The 22524-nt window shown below is 44.0% G+C and overlaps 1 protein-coding gene and 1 pseudogene across 1 annotated transcript in view; one reads left to right on the forward strand and one right to left on the reverse strand.

Annotated features, from left to right (window-relative positions):
- Window positions 1-22524, reverse strand: part of LOC145410746 (cytoplasmic 60S subunit biogenesis factor ZNF622) — a 34508-nt gene that overhangs the window by 7187 nt on the left and 4797 nt on the right. The window contains exons 3-6 of the mRNA XM_080280849.1: window positions 17439-17533; window positions 10713-10901; window positions 9776-9950; window positions 4970-5087 (exon numbers count right to left, since the gene is read on the reverse strand). Of these exons, the coding sequence (XP_080136975.1) occupies window positions 4970-5087; window positions 9776-9950; window positions 10713-10901; window positions 17439-17533 (577 nt within the window). The remainder of the gene's footprint in view (window positions 1-4969; window positions 5088-9775; window positions 9951-10712; window positions 10902-17438; window positions 17534-22524) is intronic.
- Window positions 15738-15849, forward strand: LOC145410864 (5S ribosomal RNA; annotated as a pseudogene).

Below are 22524 nucleotides of genomic sequence, written 5' to 3' on the forward strand. Positions count from 1 at the left end.
GGTGACATAAGAGGTACTGTGCGTTAGTAAACCTGTCTGCAGTCAGTGTCTGATACAATCCCCTCCTTGCACCTATGCCCTGAACAGTTCCACAATTTGCAAAGTGCTCCCGTGCAAGTTCTTTCTCAAACTCCCATAGAGGGACCCTTACCACAAACCTCCCTAAAAGTATAAAGTTGTTCAGGATCCCAATATCAGAAAGGTGTAAGACTGTCCTCTTGTACCAATGACAGGATTTATGGAGGCAATCTATCTCACCTATCTGCAAATCTGACTTATCAACGAGCTGCATGATGATGATGTAGTCATTAACTGCATCTGGCTTGAACATGGGTTCCCTGGTCCTAAAGTGTCTTGCCTGGGTCCTGCATAACCCCCTGATGAACTGTGGTCAACATGTTTACCTTCCACTTATCATGTCAGTGAATGGCCAACATGTTACCACATTTCCGAGTTAGCAGGTCACCTTTCTCGTTTTTTTCAGGGAATATTGGAAAATTCTTCCTACTGGCACAGACAGTTCCAAAGGACCCAGTCCCACATTCATGCAAATAGTCTGTCAACATGGGGGAGGTGTAATAATTATCCGTGTACAGTATGTGGTGCCTGCTGGAATACCTGTCTATCAGCACTTTCACTACAGCAGCAGAAAAACCATGGGGATTGTCATTAGGTATATCAACATCTGTAGCACAATACACCATTGCATCTAGCACATACCCAGTCTGGCAGTCACATAGGATGAAGAACTTCGGTCCAAACTGGTGACATTTTCGTGGCACATACTGAATATATGCATCCCTTGAACAGAACAAGTGACTGGTCAATAACAACTTTCTGAAACGGCTGGGAAAGCCTTGCAACTCCTTGTGCATGGTAAGGATGGGCCTTATTTTCCATAGCCTGTCACTGAGTGCTAAGTCATAACTCCTGCTGAAATGAAGGAACCATAGTATGGCTAGGTACCTATCACAAGGCATATACTTCCCAAAGACAGGTGTGTGCATAATTTCGCCCACTGACCAATAATCATGGAGCACATGTTTTTTCACGTAGGCCTTCATCATTATCAATGCGAGCCACACATACATTTCCCCCACCTCTACTGGCTGCCAATCCTTCATCTTAGTGCTCCTGCTCACAGAAATCTCCAGCCAGCGAACAGAGATGGCCTGGTAGAAGTTCATCTTGTCCACCAGGTATTGTATAATGGCCTTGGTAAAGACCACCTGGAAGGACAGGATTGTTCATGGACCTGCCCTCAGCTCTTGCATCTCCACACCTGCTCCTGTTGCATCAAAGGCACGTACTGATGGCTGGAATCCTTCACCCTCCTCCCACACTAAAGTGTCAAGTTTGCCGATGCCAGGGCAGCTTGGGCATGATGTTCGCCCACCTTCACGTTTCTTTGCACCACGTGCATGCCCATGCCCGTGTGTATGGGAACGGGGACAGCCAGGGGCACAGCCACAGGCAAGGGGAGGAGGAAAAGGAGAGGCAGAGGTGGGGGAAGACAAGGGTGATGACTCACCTGATGCAGAGACTCCCTGGGAAGATGCTGGCTGGCGACGCACACCACGTGCGGCCCTAGTTTTCCTTCTCCCCACATATGAAGAGCCAGGTTGTGGAAAAAATGGTCCTTGAAGAGCTGGGCTGTGGTGATGAGGGTCGTGGCAGTGAGAGAATGCGCTGCGCTTATCGGGAATGCAGTGGTGAGATGCAGTGGTGGTGTTTATGTACTTGTTGCCTGTCATTTTCAGCACAGTCTCCTTCATTTTTAATACTCCAGGGTCATCCACCTCTTCCTCAGAGGTGAAATCATTGCTCTCATTGGTCAGTCCTGCCTCTTCAAGTATTGTGATGGCCTTCTCCGGCATGTCAGAGCCAAAAGGAGAAGGAGCACGTGCCACGTCGCTCTCTATGTGATAACTTCCCCCCTTTTTCAGAGGAAGTCTGACCACTGTCATTTAAACTAAACACGGTTTCATCCGAAAAATGCCCTACTGCACTATCACTGAGCCCTTTCTTTTTATCCACTGGCAGAAGTTTGGCAGGGGTGGATGATGCAATGAGGCCGCGTGATGGGGGGGGGGGGGAGAGAATCACACAAGGATGTATTAGATGACATGGCTCCACACCTGAGCAAGTCACGGGACAGACTGAACCACGATTGCACGTGCATGAGCTACCTGGAGTCCCTCCCTATCCTATGGTACTGAGATGAAATGGAGGCCAGTTCAAATGGTGGTGGGAAGACAAATGCAGCTATACCCGCCACCTGGCGGACCCCGGCCACCTGAATTGGCGTGGCATATGCTGCTTCTCGGCGCGTAGGGGTTAAAGAAGACTAATAAGCAATACAATTATTTTTTCAGGCAAACAGTATAGTGTACAATGGGGTCTCCCAATATGCGAGAATATGGATGACAAAATGCGCCGCATACTGGAAATTTTGTTCATTAGAAACCACTGAATCAATGGAAATAAATGTACTGTATATGGTCGACACCTCACCCTAGCTTTGTCTTTTACAGTACTTCCCCATTATTGACATCATTTTCAGAAAGACTTTTGCTCAAAGAATGATAAAAGAACTGTGAATGTAGTGTGCTAGGTTGCACTCCACTGGTATAACTGTGGGATCAGCAACCTTACTGCGCCTGCCCACTTGCTGGCCTCCATAAGTCTTGACAGTTTGTAAAATCTGCTCTTTGTTCTTGAGAATGTTCCTCACTGTTGATTCATCTAAGACAAGTTCACATCCAATGTCCGAGTTCCTTTTACCTTGCTTATTCATCCCTATAACCTTCAGTTTCAGCTCCAAAGTGATCCCCTAATTCCTGGAATGATGCAGTGGGCCATAAGGCAACCAGTCAGCAAGAAAAGACACCACAATATGCAAGTGTGGTGTGGGCAGACACAGGTCTTGAGACTTGACTTGAGAGCTGCCGTGAGGGAAGGAAAGGGCGGGAAACTGATCAGCCGTCTGGTGGTGGCTTTGGATACTACCATTTTTAGCATGAACACTGTTTTTCCCTTGCTTTCAGATGAAAATTTGCATTTTAGAAGCATATTTTACATACCTGCATTAAAATATATTTTCCAGTGTCGAGTTCGCATATTAGGTGTTTCGCATATTGAGATCCTGCATATTGGGAGATCCCACTGTATTAGCAGCTCTGGCACACTGAACAAGAATGGAGTTTCATGCAGTGTGTTAAAGTCAGTATTATAAGGTTTTTGCAGTACAGGTATGTGTCTTTCTATTCATGTGTCATCATCATCTCTGAGGCCTTGCTTTCTCCTGGGAACCCCCTAACATGAGATGGCCATGACAAAAAGCCTTGTGGTTACCTAACCCTCATATACCTCTCTCACTATCTCAAAGATACACGTGTATCTTCTGAAATGTTTTGATCAAAATCTGATACTGCACCCACTCATGATTTTTATTTATTTAGTTTGAGCTACTCCTTGAGAAGTGACTCTGTGTGATATGATGTTGAGTGGAGACAAAATGGTGGAATAAACTGAAGTATAATATCTAGGCATAGTGCTTAAAAAATAAAATAAAGTCAGGGGGAGGGGGGGACTGGAGACCTGAGTTGCTCAAGGAAGAATGGTGACCAGTGCTATGAATGCCCTCATACTAAACAAAGAGCTAAGCATGTAGGGGCTGCAAGACAAGTGCACGAAACTCTATCCACATTATATAAGTAAGATGTATCACAAGAGTGTGAAAGAGTGGAAACAGGGCCACCAGGAAATATATGCAAGCTGCATAGCTTGGATGGGATTAGAAACAGACATTTGGTATTTCCATACTGAGAAAATGAAAACAGGGAGGATGGTGAGATGAGCTGCTGAGTGTGTGTCAAGGAGCAAGGGGTGATGTAGGTCTGGAAATGGATGGATGAATATGGTGAATAAGTGTGAGAAAGCAAGGTACAGAAAATGAGGAACCTCTGGAATCAACAGATCAAAATGGATAGCAAAATATATGAGAAGTGTATGGCATCCCTATTTAAAACAAACTACAATTCATGCACCTTAACTTTACTCACATTTTTGTCCTTTTGTAGAATGGCAGAATAATAAATACTATAGTTCTACATCCTTTCCACAGAACTGCTTTGTGACTACAGCCATATTCCAGTGATAATCTATCGTTACAACTCAGCATTCATACAACTCAGCATTCAAGATAGAGATATAAAATTTAGGCCACATCAAGATAGTACCGGTATAGCAAGTGATGGAATACTTCTTCAGGTACGTATGAAGTGCACATACAAAAACAGTACGCTTAATTTATGCAGAAAGTTTTCCTTATGCATTAGAATATGCGTTTCAAAGGTATGAATGATGTACCAATGATTGTGTGGTTATTCCACTGGGTATGCTGACTAACAGTTCTTAGACTTCAACGCTTTCTTTTTCTTTGTCTTTGAATCCTACTTCATCTCTACCCCTAAGACAGAAATCAAGATTAGGATATGATGACTATCATCACTTTGTACAGCCAACCCCTAATTCAAAATTTCTCTAGAAAAAAGGCATCTGTAAGTGGCTACAGATACAGTACAGCAAAACAATGAGGATTTTCTCAAAACACAGAATATACAGTAAATGGCAATCAAAGTCCTGCTCTCTCTCAATGTGTGAGATTCTGTAAATTTGAGTGAGATGGCTTGAATATTCCCTCTACCAACCTGCGACTGAGCTTCCTGCTCAAGAATGACAATTGTGTGGCTAGTTACTAAGCCGGTAGCCACATTGCACTAGTATGGTTGTATCTCTTATGGCTGACGGCACCCATCCATTTACTACCTAGAAATCAACATAAAGCATGAAATATTTCCACTCTGCTACAGAACTCCAGTAATGACGTAGGCCACTGTACATCTGAAACTTGGTACAGAACTATAAAATAGTTACCACAATCACAAAATGCACAGGACAGCCTCACCTGTAGTAGCGACGAAGGGATCTGTGGCCAATGGTGGCACCTGAAGGGAGAACCAGCTCATACCCCTCTCCAGAAAGTTCTGTTGCAAGCACTTCCTCATCAGGAGACACACCCTCATCTATTGTGAAATTACACCTCCAATGAGTATTACATATATAGATATAGATATATATATGTATATATATATATATATATATATATATCATCTCATCAGCCGTTTGAGTGTCCACTGCAGGACCGGCCTATTCCTACTGAAGTGGGGACAATACAGCCAATGCATCTCTACCAAGTGGCTTAGGCTGTCTAGCAGAGATTGTATGTAGGGTGAGAAGTGCTTGTAAGTGTAACTGTAGTGTTGGAGTGGCTTTGGATGTAAGTGTAGTTTGTGAACCAAGTGTAATCGGCCCATGCAAGCTGACTGGGTGCAAGCATACTTTATAGTATGCGACACTGGTTCAACCACAACACCCCTTGTGTCCGCCACTGCAGTACATGGCCAGAAGAACACTCCCAAAGTTTATTACCCTGGCGGGGCGCGAACCCGTTCTTCAGTATATGAAAGCGCACACTTTACCACTGTACCACAGAGGCTCTCTCTCTCTCTCTCTCTCTCTATGAGAAAGTAACACTTCTCTGAACACAGCCTATTTATAAAAAATATCAACTTCATAAATAATAATTATGACATCACCTTGACCCAGCTCATATGGGGCAGGGAGATCAAGAGCAAGGCACCTTGATCTCTCGTAATATGAATTCAAGCAGAAAGAATGACCCAGATACAACCTCTCTCCCTCCTCTGCCACTAAAGTAAAAAGGCTGCTTGCAACCCAAGTGCTATGCAGTGGAGTAGCTACAGTATATACAGCACAAAAAAGTGATTATTCAGCTCCTAAGTTCTACCCATTCTGATAGCCTGAAACACACATATGGAAAAGGGAATGACCATCCTTCTCTGTACAGGTACAGGGATGCAGTAATCCCACTGCTCATCACTTCCACTGCAGTTTTGTATAATCTATGTACCCTATCTCCAGTAATTATTTAAGTCTGAGTACTGTGCACTGGCGGAGGGTTAGTGCCCCTCCTCGGAAAACAACTAACTAAAAAGACAAACAAGAAGCCTCGGACAAGGACTGACCAAACGATGACGACCCAGGACTGGACAAAGGACTCGGTAATGGCAACATGGAATGTAAGAGGAGCGAATGATGAGGTGAGAGAGAGAGAGATATTGTCCAGGTGCTTGAGGGTGCGAAAGTGGATGTATGTAGAATAACTAAAACAAAATGGAGAGGAGAAAGTGTGAGAGAACGGGAGTATGGATGGGGTATATGTGCAGGAATAGGTGAGAATGAGAGGGCAAAGGAAGGAGTATGTATAGTTGTGAGTAAAAGATGGAAGAAGAGCATAAGACAGTATGGATCACTTGGGTCAAGGATTGTGTGGGTAAGGTTGAAAGTTGGAATACAAATGTGGGCGATTGTGTGTGTATGCGCCAATGCAAGATCGTGCTAGCAGAGTGAGAGAAGAGTTCTGGACAAATGTGGAAGTGTGCATGGAAAAGTTTGAAAGGAATGAGAGAGTGTTTTTGATCGGTGATATGAATGGTAATGTAGGGAATGTGAAGGTGGATGGAATAGTTGGTAAGTGGGGTGTGCCTGCTGAGATTGATGAGAATGGCAGTGCGTTAGTGGACATTTGTGCTGGGAGGGGGTTGGTGATAGCCAATACCCTCTTCAGGCATAAAATGATCCACAGGTATACATGGCGAGTGATGAGAAGGGTGGGTGGTGAACTGAATGAAAGGAAGGCAATGATTGATTATGTGTGTGTGGATGAAAGGATGTGAAGATGTGTAATGGATGCAAGAGCTTATAGAGGTTGGGGGAGTGGACTTTCTGACCACTACTTGGTGGTGGCCAGAATTAGGATCCAAGTAAGATGGAGAAATAGAAGAAGGGAAAGGCGAGAGGAAGAAGTCGTTGCAAGGAGAGTGGAAAGGTTACAAGAGGATGAGAAAAAGGCACAGTATAAGAGAGAAGTGGAGGAACGATTGGGCAAATATGAATTGAAGCAAATGGGGGATGTGGAAGGCGTGTGCAGGGTATCCACAGAAGAAATATGTGCAGCAAATGATGTGGTGTGTGGGAGGAAGAGAAGACGGAGGGGGGTGCAAGGAACAGCGTGGTGGACTGAAGAGGTGAGACAGGCTGTGGCACAAAAGAAGAAAGCATACAATGAATGGATGAGAAATAGGGGCGTGGAAGAAGTTGAGAGGCGGAAGAGAGAGTTATATGTAGAAAGAAAGAGAGAGGTGAAAAGATTAGTAAGAGAGAGTAAGAAGAGAGTGGATGAGGAATTTGGAAGGAATTTGAGTGTAAAGTGGAGGGACTGTAAGAAAATGTTCTGGAAAGAGGTGAAGAGAGTAAGACAGGGTGGAAGTGAGGTTAGCAGGGGAGTGAAAGATAAAAATGGTAGATTACTAGTGGAGAAGGGAGAAAAAGTGAGCAGATGGAGAGAACACTTTAAGGAATTGTTAAATATACAGGATGGAAGTAATGCGAGTATAAGTGGCCGGGGAATGGCTGGGAGAAGGAGGGAGGTGAGAAGACAGGAAGAAATCAGTAGGATAGAAGTTGTGGAAGCAATGAAGAAAGTTAAATTGGGGAAAGCCCCAGGAATTGATGGAGTGTGTGGTGAAATGCTGAAGCATGGGGGAGAGATTGTAGTAGAATGGATGTGGAAGATGTGTAGATTGGCCTGGGAGGAAGGTAGAGACCCGGAGGATTGGAAGTCAGGTATAATTATTCCCTTGTACAAAGGAAAAGGGGAAAAAGAAGTGTGTGGTAATCATAGGGGCATTTGTCTTCTTAGTATAATAGGAAAAGTGTATGGTAGGATACTTATTGACACAGTTAGGGAAAGAACAGAGGAATTAGTTGGACAAGAACAGGGAGGCTTTAGGAAGGGAAGAGGTTGTGTAGATCAGATATTCATTCTTAGATCTTTAGTGGAAAAGTTTCTAGAGAAGGGAAAGAAGTTGTATGCGGCTTTCATGGATTTGGAGAAAGCATATGACAGGGTGGATAGACAAGGATTGTGGAAAGTATTAAGAATATATGGAGTAGATGGGAAGTTGTTGAATGCTGTGAAAAGTATGTATGATGGTGCTAAGGTTGCAGTGCGTGTGGAGGGTGAACTAAGTGATTCTTTGAAGGTTGGGTTGAAACAGGGATGTGTCATGTCTCCATGGTTGTTCAATCTGTACATGGATGGGGTAATAAAAGAGGTACAAGGTAGGGTAGTGGATGTTGGAGTGGCCCTGGTGAGAGAGGATAGTGTTTGGAAACTCCCTGTACTGTTGTTTGCAGATGATATTGTGTTGTTGAGTGAAGACGAAGGGGAGCTGCAAGGCTTGGTGGATGAGTTTGGGAGAGTGTGTAAGAAACGGAATCTAAAGGTGAATGTAGGGAAGAGTAAAGTGATGGTCTTTGAGAGAGGTGAAGTCAGTGAATGTACAGCGAGGTTGGATGGTGAGGAATTGACAAATGTGAGTACGTTTAAGTACTTGGGTAGTGTGATGAGTAAGGATGGAGGTTTGGAAGGTGAAGTGCTTGAAAGGGTACAGCAGGGAAGAAAGGTTGCTGGTTCTTTGAAAGCAGTGATAAGATACAGGGAAGTGAGCATGGAAGTGAAAAAGTTACTACATGACAGTATTGTGATACCAACTCTAACGTATGGAAGTGAAGCTTGGACGTTGTTGGAAAGACACAAGTCAAGAGTGAGAGCAGTGGAAATGAGTTATTTAAGAGGAGCCTGTGGAGTCACATGGAGAGACAGGCTGACAAATGAGGATATAAAGAAGCGTTGTGGTGTGGATGTGGATGTGATAGGAAGCGTTATGAGGAACACACTGAGGTGGTTTAGCCATGTGGAGAGGATGGAAGGTGAAAGACTGAGGAAGAGAGTGTATGTGAGTGAGGTGGAGGGGGGAAAAGGGAGGGGGAGGCTGAGGATGAGATGGAGGGATGGGGTGGAGAGGTATATGAGAGAGGGGGGTGCGGGTTGGGAGCAGGGCAATGAAATGGTGGGGGACAGGGCGACGTGGAGGCGTTTTGTTTGTGGCCACCCAAAACGGGATTGAGGCATCTGGCAATAGATAGATAGATAGACTGTGCATTTTCTGAGGTGCACCTCCCCAGTCAGATGTTGGAATGAATTCAAACAGACATACTATATCTACAGTATATAGCTATGATTTACATGCTATGTATTTCTGGGGGAGGCAGTGGCTGAATCGGTAGTGAGGCGGCCTGCAGTCCTAATGGACCCAAGATCGAATCCCGGCTGGGGCAGGGAACAGTTTAAGGATTTGAATTTCCTAAAAGCAGACTTTCCTGATCTACCAGATGACCCGCCGACATGTCGTAAAAATACCCCCGACAATACCAATACACCAGTCCTGTATGAGACAGCTGTAGCATGTATTCAATATGGATGGTGGGTGTTAGTTCCGAAGTGGTGACATGTGGAGGTGTAGGAGGATTACTGGGCCTTGGGATAGGTCACTGCCCCAGAAACAGGCCCTGAAGCCTTTGCCTCCCCCCCCCCCAAAAAAAAAAAAGTACTGTACCTACCTTGCATATGCCTAACACTAGCTGGCAGCTCTACAAATTCAAGCTTTAAAAATTCAGGCCTGTTCAGTTAGTCAGGCTTTGTGGTATTTGGTGTTCTGCTCTAATGAGCACTGGGATTTCAAAAGTTTTTAAGTTCCAGTAAATACAGAAAGAATGGATTGCCTACCCTTATCTGGATATGAAGATGAGTAGTCAAAGAAGTCACCATACTCAAGAAGGCATTCTCCCTCCAGTACAATCTTGCCATGGCGTTTGTCCTCCATATGCTGCCTCACTGATGACACTGTGGGGTTCCGTTTTGCTGTCCAGTTACAAAACAGGCACTCATAGCCACATCCAATCTGTAGGACACAACAAAGAATACAGTATTGTAAGTCCTTGATACGACTTGTAATACACAGGTCTACATGTGATCCAGTGGTGTTAGACGCAGACACAAAGAGCACGGTGTGAGTAATTTATGTGCAAAATGTAAGTGTATCTGGACTGTGGATGATAAAATGTCAAGTGCTGACTGAGAAGACAGCCACTTGGAATGCACAGAGAATTCTCTTACTACACCTGGGATCATACCAAGTGTGGAAGGATGAGCAGCGGCTACCTCCATTGCTGGAATGAAAAGTGAATGAAAAAAAATTGGGGGGAACTCTTACCTCTCATGATCATGAAGGGAACCTCTCCTTCCATATCAAGAGTATGCTGTACTGAAAGATGTGTGACAAGTGTTATGCTGTAAGATGGTAAGACTTGGCCTCAATGAGAAGAGGATACAACCAGAGAAGAGAAAGATGAGCAGGGTCTCAAGAGTGGCAGAAATATGAAGTGTACTGCAAGAGATTTGGTATGTGATGCAAACTGTTAGGCTGAGAAAGTCTGGATGTAATCCAACAACTATGGTACAGAAGACAAGAGGATCAAGCCACAAGCTTCCTTTCCCTTGTGATTCACCATCATCTTTGTTACCTTGCTCCCTCCTGAGACCCTCCCCCTCCCCACCTCCAAACATGGGATGGACCAGCTCTAGGCTACTTTGTTCTCATACCTCTCACATTCTCTTAATACCTCTCACTTATCACAGGCATACATACCCATACAGTACTTACCTTTTCACCAAGATATGTTATGAAGCCAGGAACATCAACACAGTACTCCAGGTCTGGGATGAAGAAGGAGTGAGCTTCTGTGAGATGGGTGAGCTCACCCTCCAGTGTCTCACACTTCAAGCCACACAAAAGACACTCCAGCAACTCCACTGGATCACCTTCCCATTCATCACTGTCCACTTCCTCAACCTGCAATATTCCACACCACTACAGTGAGTATAACACTGAGTCCTCATCATAATGTGACTGATTCAGAGTGGCACATGGACAAAATGGGTGGGAGGTAAACAAACGAAAGAGCTTAAGTTCTTTCATTCTCTCACATCTCTGTGTCATCTAAAGGGGTGAGAAACACAGAACTTCGCTCCTTCCTGTGTTTCCATCCCACTCATGTTATTTTCATAATTGCCTTTTATTTTTGTGTCAATATCCATACCATAACAGAATAAAGAATAGGTCCTAGCTGCTAGTTGCCCTTTTAACTTTTTATCTCATCACTGAAGAACATTTTCTCATTTTACTCATTACCCCCTGATTACTTCTTGGGATTTTTTTTTTTTTAATACTGTGCTTACAGGCACTACTGTAAGGATTTTTGTGTGTGTTTTAGCTCTTGATTTTATTCTGTGGATCATCTTTCTATAATAACTGTCGCAAATGAACTTTAACTCCCACTTTGGAAGTGATATTTCACATGGAGGCTGCTGTACAGCCCTTAGAGACAACAAGCTAGGTTAGTTTAACATTTTCATTATTGGTAAACAAAAATTTCTAATAGAAATGATGATCAAAACTGTATGAAGAACATTACAGTACTTCTAAATGAAACAACTCTGATGGCAAAAAAAAAAAAAAAAAAAAAAAAAAAATGCTTCAGCATGAAAGCCAAGGGTGCCTGAGGAGAAAATACTTCTATGAAGACATTTTACAAAAGCCTATGGCATGGACTTCTATGCCATGGCAAGGTGCCAGACCCCCCCCCCCCCAAAATGAACCATGTACATAAACTACCTATGGCGTGGGCGCGGCAAGGTTTGAAATGCGCGGGCAAATTCCCCTGGCGGTGCACTCCCCTGTTTGTAAACAAAGAAGATGGCAACCACTTCAACTCCATACTACAAGTGCTCCAACTGTGGACTTTTTTCTCTCTTATGAGGAGGTTAAACTTCACCAAAATCATTGTGTTAAGTGATGAAACAGTAAAAGATTCTTTGGGTATAGTGACTAGTTTATAGGTTTGTTCGTAAAACCGTTATAAACGGGTTAGTGACGAAGCACCTGTCTCTGAGCTAAGACTGAGTATAATGCCTCCCATCATCATCACGTACATAAGAATGATCATTAATTCATTAAATGTGAGTTTTGTTGACACTTGAGCATACAAACTTTATCAAATAAACTTCTTCAATCAGTGCTTGACCAGGCAGCCTCTGCCATCCTTAATGTTTTGGTCAGTCAGCTGATCTGTGTCTACTTGGCCGAGTTTTTTTTTGCTCGAACTGTAGCGCATGGTATTGCCTAAGTAGACACAATGCTGATCACCCTCTCGTTTCTAGTGCCTATTGTTACATGTAATACATGCACTGAATGACTGCTTGATTGTGTGCTTGTGTCAAGTGGGGAAAAATGGGGAAAAGTGAGGTGAAAAGGGGGACTTTGGGCAAACGTCCAGAACCAAATTCCATTTTTCCCACAGCTTTAGTTATTTGTATGGCACGGTTTTCTACGGTACAGGCTCGGTCCAGAACCAATTAGCTGCACCTTAGGCGACTTGACTGTATGTATATATATATATATATATATATACACACACACACAAGGTGCTACCCAAAAGTTCCAGTAATTTGAATATTGTTGGAAAATAAGTTATCTTACCTCCTAGTTCTCATTGTCACCTTCGAAGTACCTGTAATCCCCTTGGGCATGTATACAGTGGTCCCAGCATTTTTTCCAAGAGTCCATGCATCCCTGGAAGGCTTCAGGCATGATCATCTTGAGCACCTCCTGCGATTCTGTCTGGATCTCCTCAATCGAGTCAAATTGACACCCTTTAAGTCGTAATTTCAGCTTGAGAAACAGGAAAAAGTCACAGGGGTCAAGGCCAGGCAAACAGGGTGGGTGGGGAATGACTACCATGTTAGTGGAAGCCAAGAACTGCCGGACAACAATTGATGTGTGGGCGGGGGCGTTGTCACGATGCAGGACTCCTTGTTCTTCCACTGTTCTGGACATTTGCAGTGGATGTTCTCCCTCAGAAAGACGCTGTAAAACTTCACAGTAAAACTTTCCACTGACAGACTGACCAGGTGGGACGAATTCCTTGTGAACAATCCCTTGGACATAGAAGAAAACGATCAACACTGACTTGACATTGCTGCGCCACTGGTTTGCCATTGCAAAACCACCAAACCACCTACACACTACGTTACAATAGTAAGCGTAGCTCAACAACACGTCTGCTCACTGACACGACCGGGGCCACACTGACACACAAGGGGTGCTGCTGACTCGTTTAGTTTCATTTCATTTAGTTTTTTTAAAGGCTCCAACATGGCCTTGGTCACCTAATGGCGGCTCTCCATGCTGCACGATCCATTGCAGCCTCCCTGTTCAGTCCCTTAACCCTGAGGTCATACTTAATGACCTCGTCCCATGTTTTTCTCGATCTACCCCTCACAACCCCACCCACAATATTAACACTTCTCACCTTCCTCACCCAATTATCATCCCCCATCCTCTCCACATGTCCAAACCACCTCAATCTACCTTTCCTCATCACAACACCAAAACACTCCAGTCCCATTCTACCTCTAAACTCTTCCATCGTAAACCCAGCCCCCCCCCAGACCTTGCACGAAGGGACACACTACATATCCACCTAATCATTGTCACTTCTGTACGTCTGAGCCGGTGAATATCCTCCTCTTTTACTGCCCAGGTCTCATTACCATACAGTATTACACTCCTAACACATGCTGCATACAAAGACCCCTTAGCACATAGGGAGAGCCCTCTCATTGTCAGAAAAGGCAAGAGCTCCCTGAACTTCTTCCAACCACTTCTCACCCTAGCCACAGAGCTAGCTCTAGCCCCACCTCAAGCACACAACATGTCTCCCAAATAACAAAACTCTTCCACACACTCAAAAGATTCACCAGCAAGTTCAATCCTTTCACGCCTGACAATCTCCACCTGCTCTCCCCGACACGCCGTACACATAAAATCAGCATTATCTCGCAGTCTACCTCTGATACCACTACATCCCTTGTGCACCCATTTATCACAAACACCGCATAAGATGGAATTACTTCCCACGCCCTTGTGGCAAACTGCACATGGCCACTCTCCCTCGTCTTTGACAGTACTGCCACCAACCCTAGATATCGTCACTTTTGTTTTATCTGCATTTACCCTTAAACCCTTGTGCCCCATACCATCTCTCCACTTCCTTAATCTTTCCTCCACCTCCCTTTCATTCTCTGCAATCAACACCAAATAATCAGCATACAACATCTCCCACGGGAGTCTGTTTCTAAAGTCACGTGAGAGGGCTTCAAGTACCATGATACACAACATGGGACTCAGAACTGACCCCTGATCCACACCAACATTCATGGAAAACTCATCACTCAAATCTCCAAAATACAGATCCCTCCTCCCACCAATATATTTTTCCTGAAGCTGTTGAACAATGAATATGGCATCAGTGGTCCCCCTACCTGGCATAAACCCAAACTGCATCTCATCAATATTCACTCTTTCTCTAATCATACCTTCTAAAACTCTCTACATTACCTTCATTATCTGATCTAAAAGCTTTATACCTCTATAATTTCCCCTTTTCAGGGCATCACCCTTCTCTTTATACACATTTACAATTACACTCTTCAGCCAATCATCTGGGATAACACACTCATAAATAATCATATTTATCAGGTCAGTGACTAACCTCACCCCTATATCTCCAGAGGCCTTCAACATTTTGGCAGTCAACCCAGACACACCTGCCTCCTAGTGGCAAAAGGCAAAACTGCGACGGTTGGTTCCCTCTGTTCAAATTACTGGAACTTTTTGGTAGCACCTCGTGTATATATACAGTATATATATGTATACTGTATATACATACATATATATATATATATATATATATATATATATATACATATATATATATATATACTATATATATACAGTAAAAGTCCAATTCTTCGGCATCCAATTCCCCGGCAAATCTGACATTTCGGCAGTTTTGAGAAATAGTCCCATTTACGAAAATCTCTGATCGTTCGGCAGATTTTCCATTTTTTTTCGTCAGTCTTGAAATTCTCCATGAGGACCCTCTACTGCTGGGGACTTCTTCCAGCAGTAGCAGACTCCAATCAACCCCTTCTATTGTACATATGTAATTAAGGAACCTACTATAAGTTTAGGTAGGTGCATGTGAACTTGTAGACCTACTGTACCATTCCATTTATATACAGTATGTTTACTAATTTCTTTATTTTTCATATTCATGTATAGTACTGTATTCATTACAGTATTGTACAGTATCAAACAGTATACAGTACTCTCTCCAAGGACATTTGTAATGATATGAGTAGTGATGATAGTGTTCACCAAAACATATAAGGTATTGAGTGGGTAGGGCTTTTGATAATTCGGCAATTTTGATTTTTCGGCACCAGCCTGGTCCCACAGATGCCGAAAAATAGGACTTCTACTGTATATATATATATACTGTATATATATATATATATATATGTATATCTGCACTCCTTATGGGGCAATGTAGGATTGGATGATGGAGATAGATAGATAGATAGATAGATAGATATTCACTCAATGTTGTGCTGCTCTCGGGTGTCTGTCTTTTTCTCTCCTCAATCCTTCTTTCCTTCCATCCTCTTCTGTCTTTCTCTCCTTCATTCTTTCCTCATCCTTCTGCCTATGGGTGACTTTACACTCCCTCTTCTGTCTTTCTTTCCTTCATTCTTTCCACTTCCATCTGCCTGTGGATGACTTTACACTGAGTGACATACCAAATACCGCTTCCCGTCCGATCAGCGAAGTTAAGCAACGTTGGGTCTGGTTAGTACTTGGATGGGTGACCGCCTGGGAACACCAGATGCTGTTGGCATGACGTTCTCCCTACGTGTCAAGTGGGGTTGGTGGAGGATTAGTGCCCCTCCCTGTAAAACAATTAACCCTAAGCCCTTGGCCACCCCGTTTGGGATACATGGCATCTGGCAATGAATGAATGAATGAACATACCAAATGGTTTTCTGTACACGTGGAAACTATTTACTATGCTGGGTGGTAACCATATAACCAAATTATGGCACCTGGTGGTTTAGTGGGTAACTCAGGTGCTCCAATCGGACTGAACCTGTGAAGGTTTATATCCAAGGGATGGTTGGGGTTTATTGCTCAAGTAATGTCACTCAGGGATGAGTGAGGCTGATCACTCTTATCTTAAATGTCAGGACCAACTTGCCTAGCCCCAGGCTCTTACACTCCTCATGAGGCAAAGTAGGTTTGGATGAAGATGAATGAATGATATATAAATATAGAGAGGAGCATGTGGAGTGACATGGAGGGACAGGTTGACAAATGAAGAAAGTGAAGGAACTTTGTGGGGTGGATGTGGTTGAGAAGATGTGGTTGAGAAGATTAGAAGAAATACACTGAGGTGGTTTGGACATGTGGAGAGAATGGAGAATGAAAGACAGACTAAGAGGGTGTATGAAGGTAAGGTGGAGGGAGGGAGAGGGAGGGGAAGACTAAGGATGAGGTGGAGGGATGGAGTTGAGAGGTATATGAGGGAGGGGGGAGTGAGTTTGGGGGAGGGCATTCAAATGGTGGGTGACAAAGTAACTTGGAGGCGTTTTGTCTGCGGCCACCCTTTGCGGGATTAGGACGTCAGGTTATAGATAGATATTTCGTTTTTGATGGGGGCGCTCACCATCCACTCACTGGATGTAGTGTTGCTCATGGATGCCTATCCTTTCCTCTCTTCCTTCCTTCTTTCCATCCTTCCTCATCTGCCTTTCTTTCTTTTCTTCATTCTTTCCTCTTCCTTCTGTCTACGGGAGATTCTACACCGAGTGACAAGCCAAATGGCTTCCTGTACACCATGAAATCATTTATTGTGCAGGGTGGTAACCATATAACCAAATTACAGCACCTGGTGGATTAGTGGGGAATTAAGGCGCTCCAATTGGACTGAGCCTGTGTAGGTTTATATCAAAGGGGTGGTTGGGGTTTATTGCTCACATAATGCCACTCAGGGATGAGACTGGTCACTTTCATCTTACATGTTAGGACCAACTTGCCTTGCCCCAGGCTCCTACGCTCCTCATAGGGGAATATAGGATTGGATGATGGATGTATGGATGGATGGATGGATGTATATATATACAGATAGATAGATAGATAGATAGATAGATAGACAGACATAGATAGACAGATAGATAGATACAGATATATATATATATATATATATATATATACAGTATATATATATCCCTCCTTGATAATCTCAAAAATGGAATGGCCATGGCAGAACCACCTCCAGGCTACTTTATTCTGACATACCTCTCACACTCTCTAAAACAACTCTTCCATTTCCTTCTCCTTCACCAGTATGTCATCAGACAAAAAGAGTTTATTGTTCTGGACTATGACTGCCCTCCATACCTTAAGAGCTGTATCTGACAGTTACTTTACCTCAATATCTTCATATTCATCAGAATCCTCTTCCTCTTCTGCTGCTGCCTTTGCTGCCGCAGCCTTCTTCTTACGATTTTTCTTATTCAGTGACTCTGAAAAATTAACAGACCAGAATGACCTGAGTGTCTGACTGAGTTTTACATTCACACAGTGTCTGGAAGCAATTAAACCTGAAGAACAGGAATCCACAGTCCACTGATTCTTGATCTTAGGTCACAATATACGGTGTATATATATATATATATATATATATATACACACACATACAGTACATACAGTAAGCTCCCACAGCGTGCGAATGGACGGGTGGTCCTGGTCCTTGCACAGTGTGAAATCGCACACTGTGAATACATAATCTTATGGGAAAAATTACATATGGGCAGTACCCCCTCATACCTTGACATTTTTTGACCCTTAGAGACATAATAAAGGGATAGTTTTTCAGACATATACTACAGATATAGCTACAGTAACAAAAATATGGTCAGTCACCTTAACAACAGTAGACAACAGGCCTGATGTACTTAAATAACAGGGGTTCTGAGGTGCAGCAACACTTACAGTGTTGCACCCCCTGCCGCACCAACACGTCTGTCCTCAGACTTCTCCTGAGCACCTTCCCCACGAGCCTCTAACTCAGTCACTTTGGCCAAAAACCCCTCAAAGTCAAATGCTGACACAAATGCCATTACATCCTCTTCATCCTCTACAGGAACAGGATCAGACGATGTAGCTGGTCCCTCACTTTCACTTTCTTGAGGCCGCTGTGTGTAACTTGTTATGAGCGTCTGCCTCCTGTTAATTTCTTGCCTGTGCCTGTCTGTGCAGAAATGGAAGGCTTTGTCGATACTGACGAGAACCTCCTCCATTCTTTGTTGGCTGATTCGTGTTGCTTCTTCTTTGAGCTTATCCATGGCAGCAAGGAACTTGCTTATCCTTGACACAGACAGTTCTGTGCTACCCTCCGTCATACTAGGCTTCTCAACTTGACTCTGCCTGGCCTCAGGCTCTGTGTCAGCCTCGTCTATCCATTGCAACACTTCCTTGGGAGGCTGTTCCTCAGTAGCAGCGTGCATTTCTCGTATGTCCGCCAATGTAACATCCTCGAAACCTGGTACAGCTTGTGCTGCTGTCAGTGTTGCTGCCTCAGCCTCGACCAGTGGTTGAATAGCGGTCTCATGGTTCGTGTATAAGTGAGGCACGAGCAGTCGCCATGCATGGTTCACTGTCGCAGGTGTTATCTTGTCCCAGGCTTGTAGGAAAAAATCAATTAGGTCCTTTACTGAGAAATGACGCCAAAATGCCTCAACAGACATGTCAGCCGTGGCGGGTGGGGATACAGCTCCTGGTGGAGATGGTATGGGCATGAAGTTCCCTCGTGTGTCGGTCTTCCTGCGTATATAGTCATACACCTGTTTGTGGTAAAAGTGTTTCACAGTGGCGTTCTGTTCTTGATCCAGTGGCTGCATCAGTGACGTCGTCCTAGGCGAACGAAACACATGACAATCCTTGTGCAGATCTTTGAGGTAGGGAGGGTGACTTGGTGCATTATCAAGCACAAGGAGCATCTTGAAAGGAATGCCAAGTTGCCAACACTTTGCCCTGGCATCGGGGACGCAGTGCTTCGTTAGCCAGTTAGACATAATGTTGCCAGTCATCCCACCATTAGCAGACTTGTACCAGTACACACCACTTGCATCAACGTTTGTGAGGTTTTTGTAACACCTAGGGTGTGAAGCTGTGTGTACAACAACTGGCCTCATCTTGTGGCTCACAGACAGGTTTACAGTCAACATTATCATCATCTTACTTTTCTGGCACTTGCAACCAGGGGCTTGTTTGTGTTTCTCAGCAATATTAGTCGATCTGGGCATGGCCTTGTAGTATAATGACATTTCGTCGACATTGTAGATCTGGTCCTTGGTGTACTGTCCTTCTTCAATAAGTGCTCTAAAAACTGCAGGATACTCTCTCGCGGCTAGCTCATCGGCAGAGGCACGTTCACCCGACAGTCTGATGTGACGAAGTTCCTTGCGTTTAAAAAAACAGTGCAGCCATCCTATAGATACCTTAAAAGGTTTGTCCACAGATAACTTGCGAGATGCTGCCTTGTAAAAGAGCTGGGCTTGGTCCCGAATATATCTACCATCAGGTGGTACACCTTCCATCCCCTTCCTCACAATAAAGGTGGCAAGATATCTTTCCATGAGAACAATCACACAATTACCCATGCAGGAGCAGCCATCAAGCTCAGATGCACCAATTGACTTCACAAGTGCCCTGTTGGCATCACGGTTTTTCCATACAGTCCTCACTGTAGATTCAGCCAGGCCCATGGCTTTGCTGATAGTGGTGTTCCCTTGCCCCTCTTCCTTTCTCTTGATTATCTCCAACTTGGTCGTGTGTGTAAGAAGTTTCTTCACTTGTGGGGCTGGAGGCATGGTGCTGCGAAGATACAACCCAGGATGGAGCAAAAAAAAAAAACATCCATAGTTCACGACAGGTTAGCCTGAGAGAGCGTATCCTCACTGTGCACGAGTCTTGTCTGTAATGGCGCAGCCTGAGGCAGCATATCCTCACTGTGCATGAGTCTTGTCTGTAATGACGCAGCCCCCCACCTCATACCCCACGCTGCACAATAGAATGCCTGGGAATTTCTGCGCATCTACATCACGACTGACATCATGATGGATGCATTGTGTGGGGGTGGGGGTCGCATACTCAGGGAAAATGGCGTTTTTGTGCCACTCCTTGCCTCTGCCTCATGTATTGTTGGCTAAACTCGCGCAATCAAGGATTTTTGGTTATTATTTTTGGTCCCTCGCATATTATGCGATTCGCGCACTTTGAGCTTGCGCAACTGGGGAGCTGTCTGTGTATAGAAAGAGAGAGAGAGAGAGAGAGAGTCAGTCTGGGACCAAAGTTTGCCTAAAATTCACCTTTTTCTATTGATCTCCCTTTCCTCAGGTGGCTAATATTCCAAAGCTGAGAGTATTGTTATTTCTCTGCCCATATATGATTTTCTAATATGATGCATCAGGGAGGAAAATGAAAAGCTTGCCTAAAAACTTTGCCTTTTCTCCTGTACTTCTCACTTTCCTCTGCTGGCTTGTATTCCTAAGCCGAGAGAATTGTTACGTTTCTCTGCCCATACATCGTTCTCCAACACGATGCATCAGGGAGGGAAATGATAGACATGGTCTAAGTGTGATGCAGACACAATGTAACTGGAAGTAAACTTTGTCCCTGACTCTGCATACACTGATGCAGAACCTCAACCCTGCTTGCTTCACTGTCTAAAATTTTGCAACTCAAGCACTGAAAGATATACGGTACTGCATTAAGAGAGCCCCTAATATTTATGAATCAAAACACTGTGCATAATACTTACTACACCATATTTAATCTAACTTTGCCTAAAATTGGTATCGCTCTATCTTGACTGCTGAGTTGTTACAGATTAAGAGTAGAACACGATGCTAGTCAGGAAGAATGGAACAGAAAGACTGTAGGGCTGTAGAACTGTCTGATACTGAGCTATAGGAGGTATGCTGCAAATGGAAAAAAAAATCTTGGTCAGGTTGAGAAGACAGTACAGTTATGATACATGATGTGAACTGTTTGAGCATTTAAAGGGGAAAAAAAAAAAAAAAAAAAAAAAAGGTCACTGCATATACAACAGGTAATTTATACAAATATTTAAATCTACAAAAGGGATACTGCTACATTACATGACTCTAGTTTTACAACTTGGACACAAATGAGCTCCTACGGAGAGTATAATTGTTTTGTTTCATTTCTGAAGGCTCCAACATGCTTGCATGCATCGGCCTTGGTCATCTCTTGACGTCTCTCCATGCTGCTAAATCTCTGGCAGCTTCCCTATTCAGTCCCTTATCCCTGAGGTCACACTTAATGACCTCGTCCCAGGTCTTCTTCAGTCTAACGCTCACAGCCCAACCCATAATGTTAACACTTTTCACTTTCTACACCCAATTATCATCCCCCATCCTTGCCTCATGCCAAGATCATTTTATTCTACCTCTCCTCATTGCAACACCAATACACTCCAGTCCCATCCTACATTTCAATTTCACCGTAAACCTAGCCCCCTCCAAGGTCTTGCCATCAGGGATGCACTGCACCTCCACCTAATCACTGTCATTTCTGTATGTCTGAGCCTGCAAATATAATCTTCCTTTTGTGCCCAGGTCTCACTAACATACAGCATTACACTCCTGACACAATCTGCACACAAAGATACCTCAGCACACAGGGAGAGCCCTCTCACTGTCAGGAAAGGCAACAGCTCCCTGAACTACTTCTAACTACTCCTCACTCAAGCCACAGAGGTAGCTCCAGCCCCAACTCCAGCACACGTCTCCCAAATAACAAAACTCTTCCACACACTCAAGAGATACAGAAGCAAGTCCAATTCTTTCGTGCCTGACAATCTCCACTGGCCCTCCTCGACACACTACACACATGAAATCAGCATTATCTTGCAGTCTACTTCTGATACCACTACATCTCTTATGCATCCACTTATCACAAACACTGCACAAGATGGAATTACTTCCCACACCCTTGTGGCAAATTGCACATGGCCACTCTCCCTCTTCTTTGACAGTACTGTACCACCACCAGCCCTACATACTATCACTTTCGTGTTATCTGCATTTACTCTTAAGTCCTTGTGCCCCATACCATCTCTCCACTCCTAAATCTTTCCTCTGCCTCCCTTTCATTGTCTGCAATCAATACCATATCATCAGCATACAACATCTCCCACAGGAGTCCATTTCTGAAGTCACGTGAGAGGGCTTCAAGGACAACGATAAACAAAAAGGGTCCCAAGACTTACCCCTAATGCACACCAACATTCACAGAAATCTCATCACTTAAATCCCCATTCACCCTTACCTGGGTGTGAGCACCCACATACATGGCCATATAATTAAGAGGAATAAGGAAAGACACAAACTTAACATTGTAGGAATATTCTTCGTTGCTGACAGTGCAGTGATGCTAGGGATGAGCACAATTTTATCATGACTAGCCTAGTTTAGAATACACCAATATG

The sequence above is a fragment of the Coenobita brevimanus genome, chromosome 86, assembly GCF_032717465.1.
Source record: "Coenobita brevimanus isolate Jiangsu-jjx chromosome 86, ASM3271746v2, whole genome shotgun sequence".
Lineage (NCBI taxonomy): Eukaryota > Metazoa > Arthropoda > Malacostraca > Decapoda > Coenobitidae > Coenobita > Coenobita brevimanus.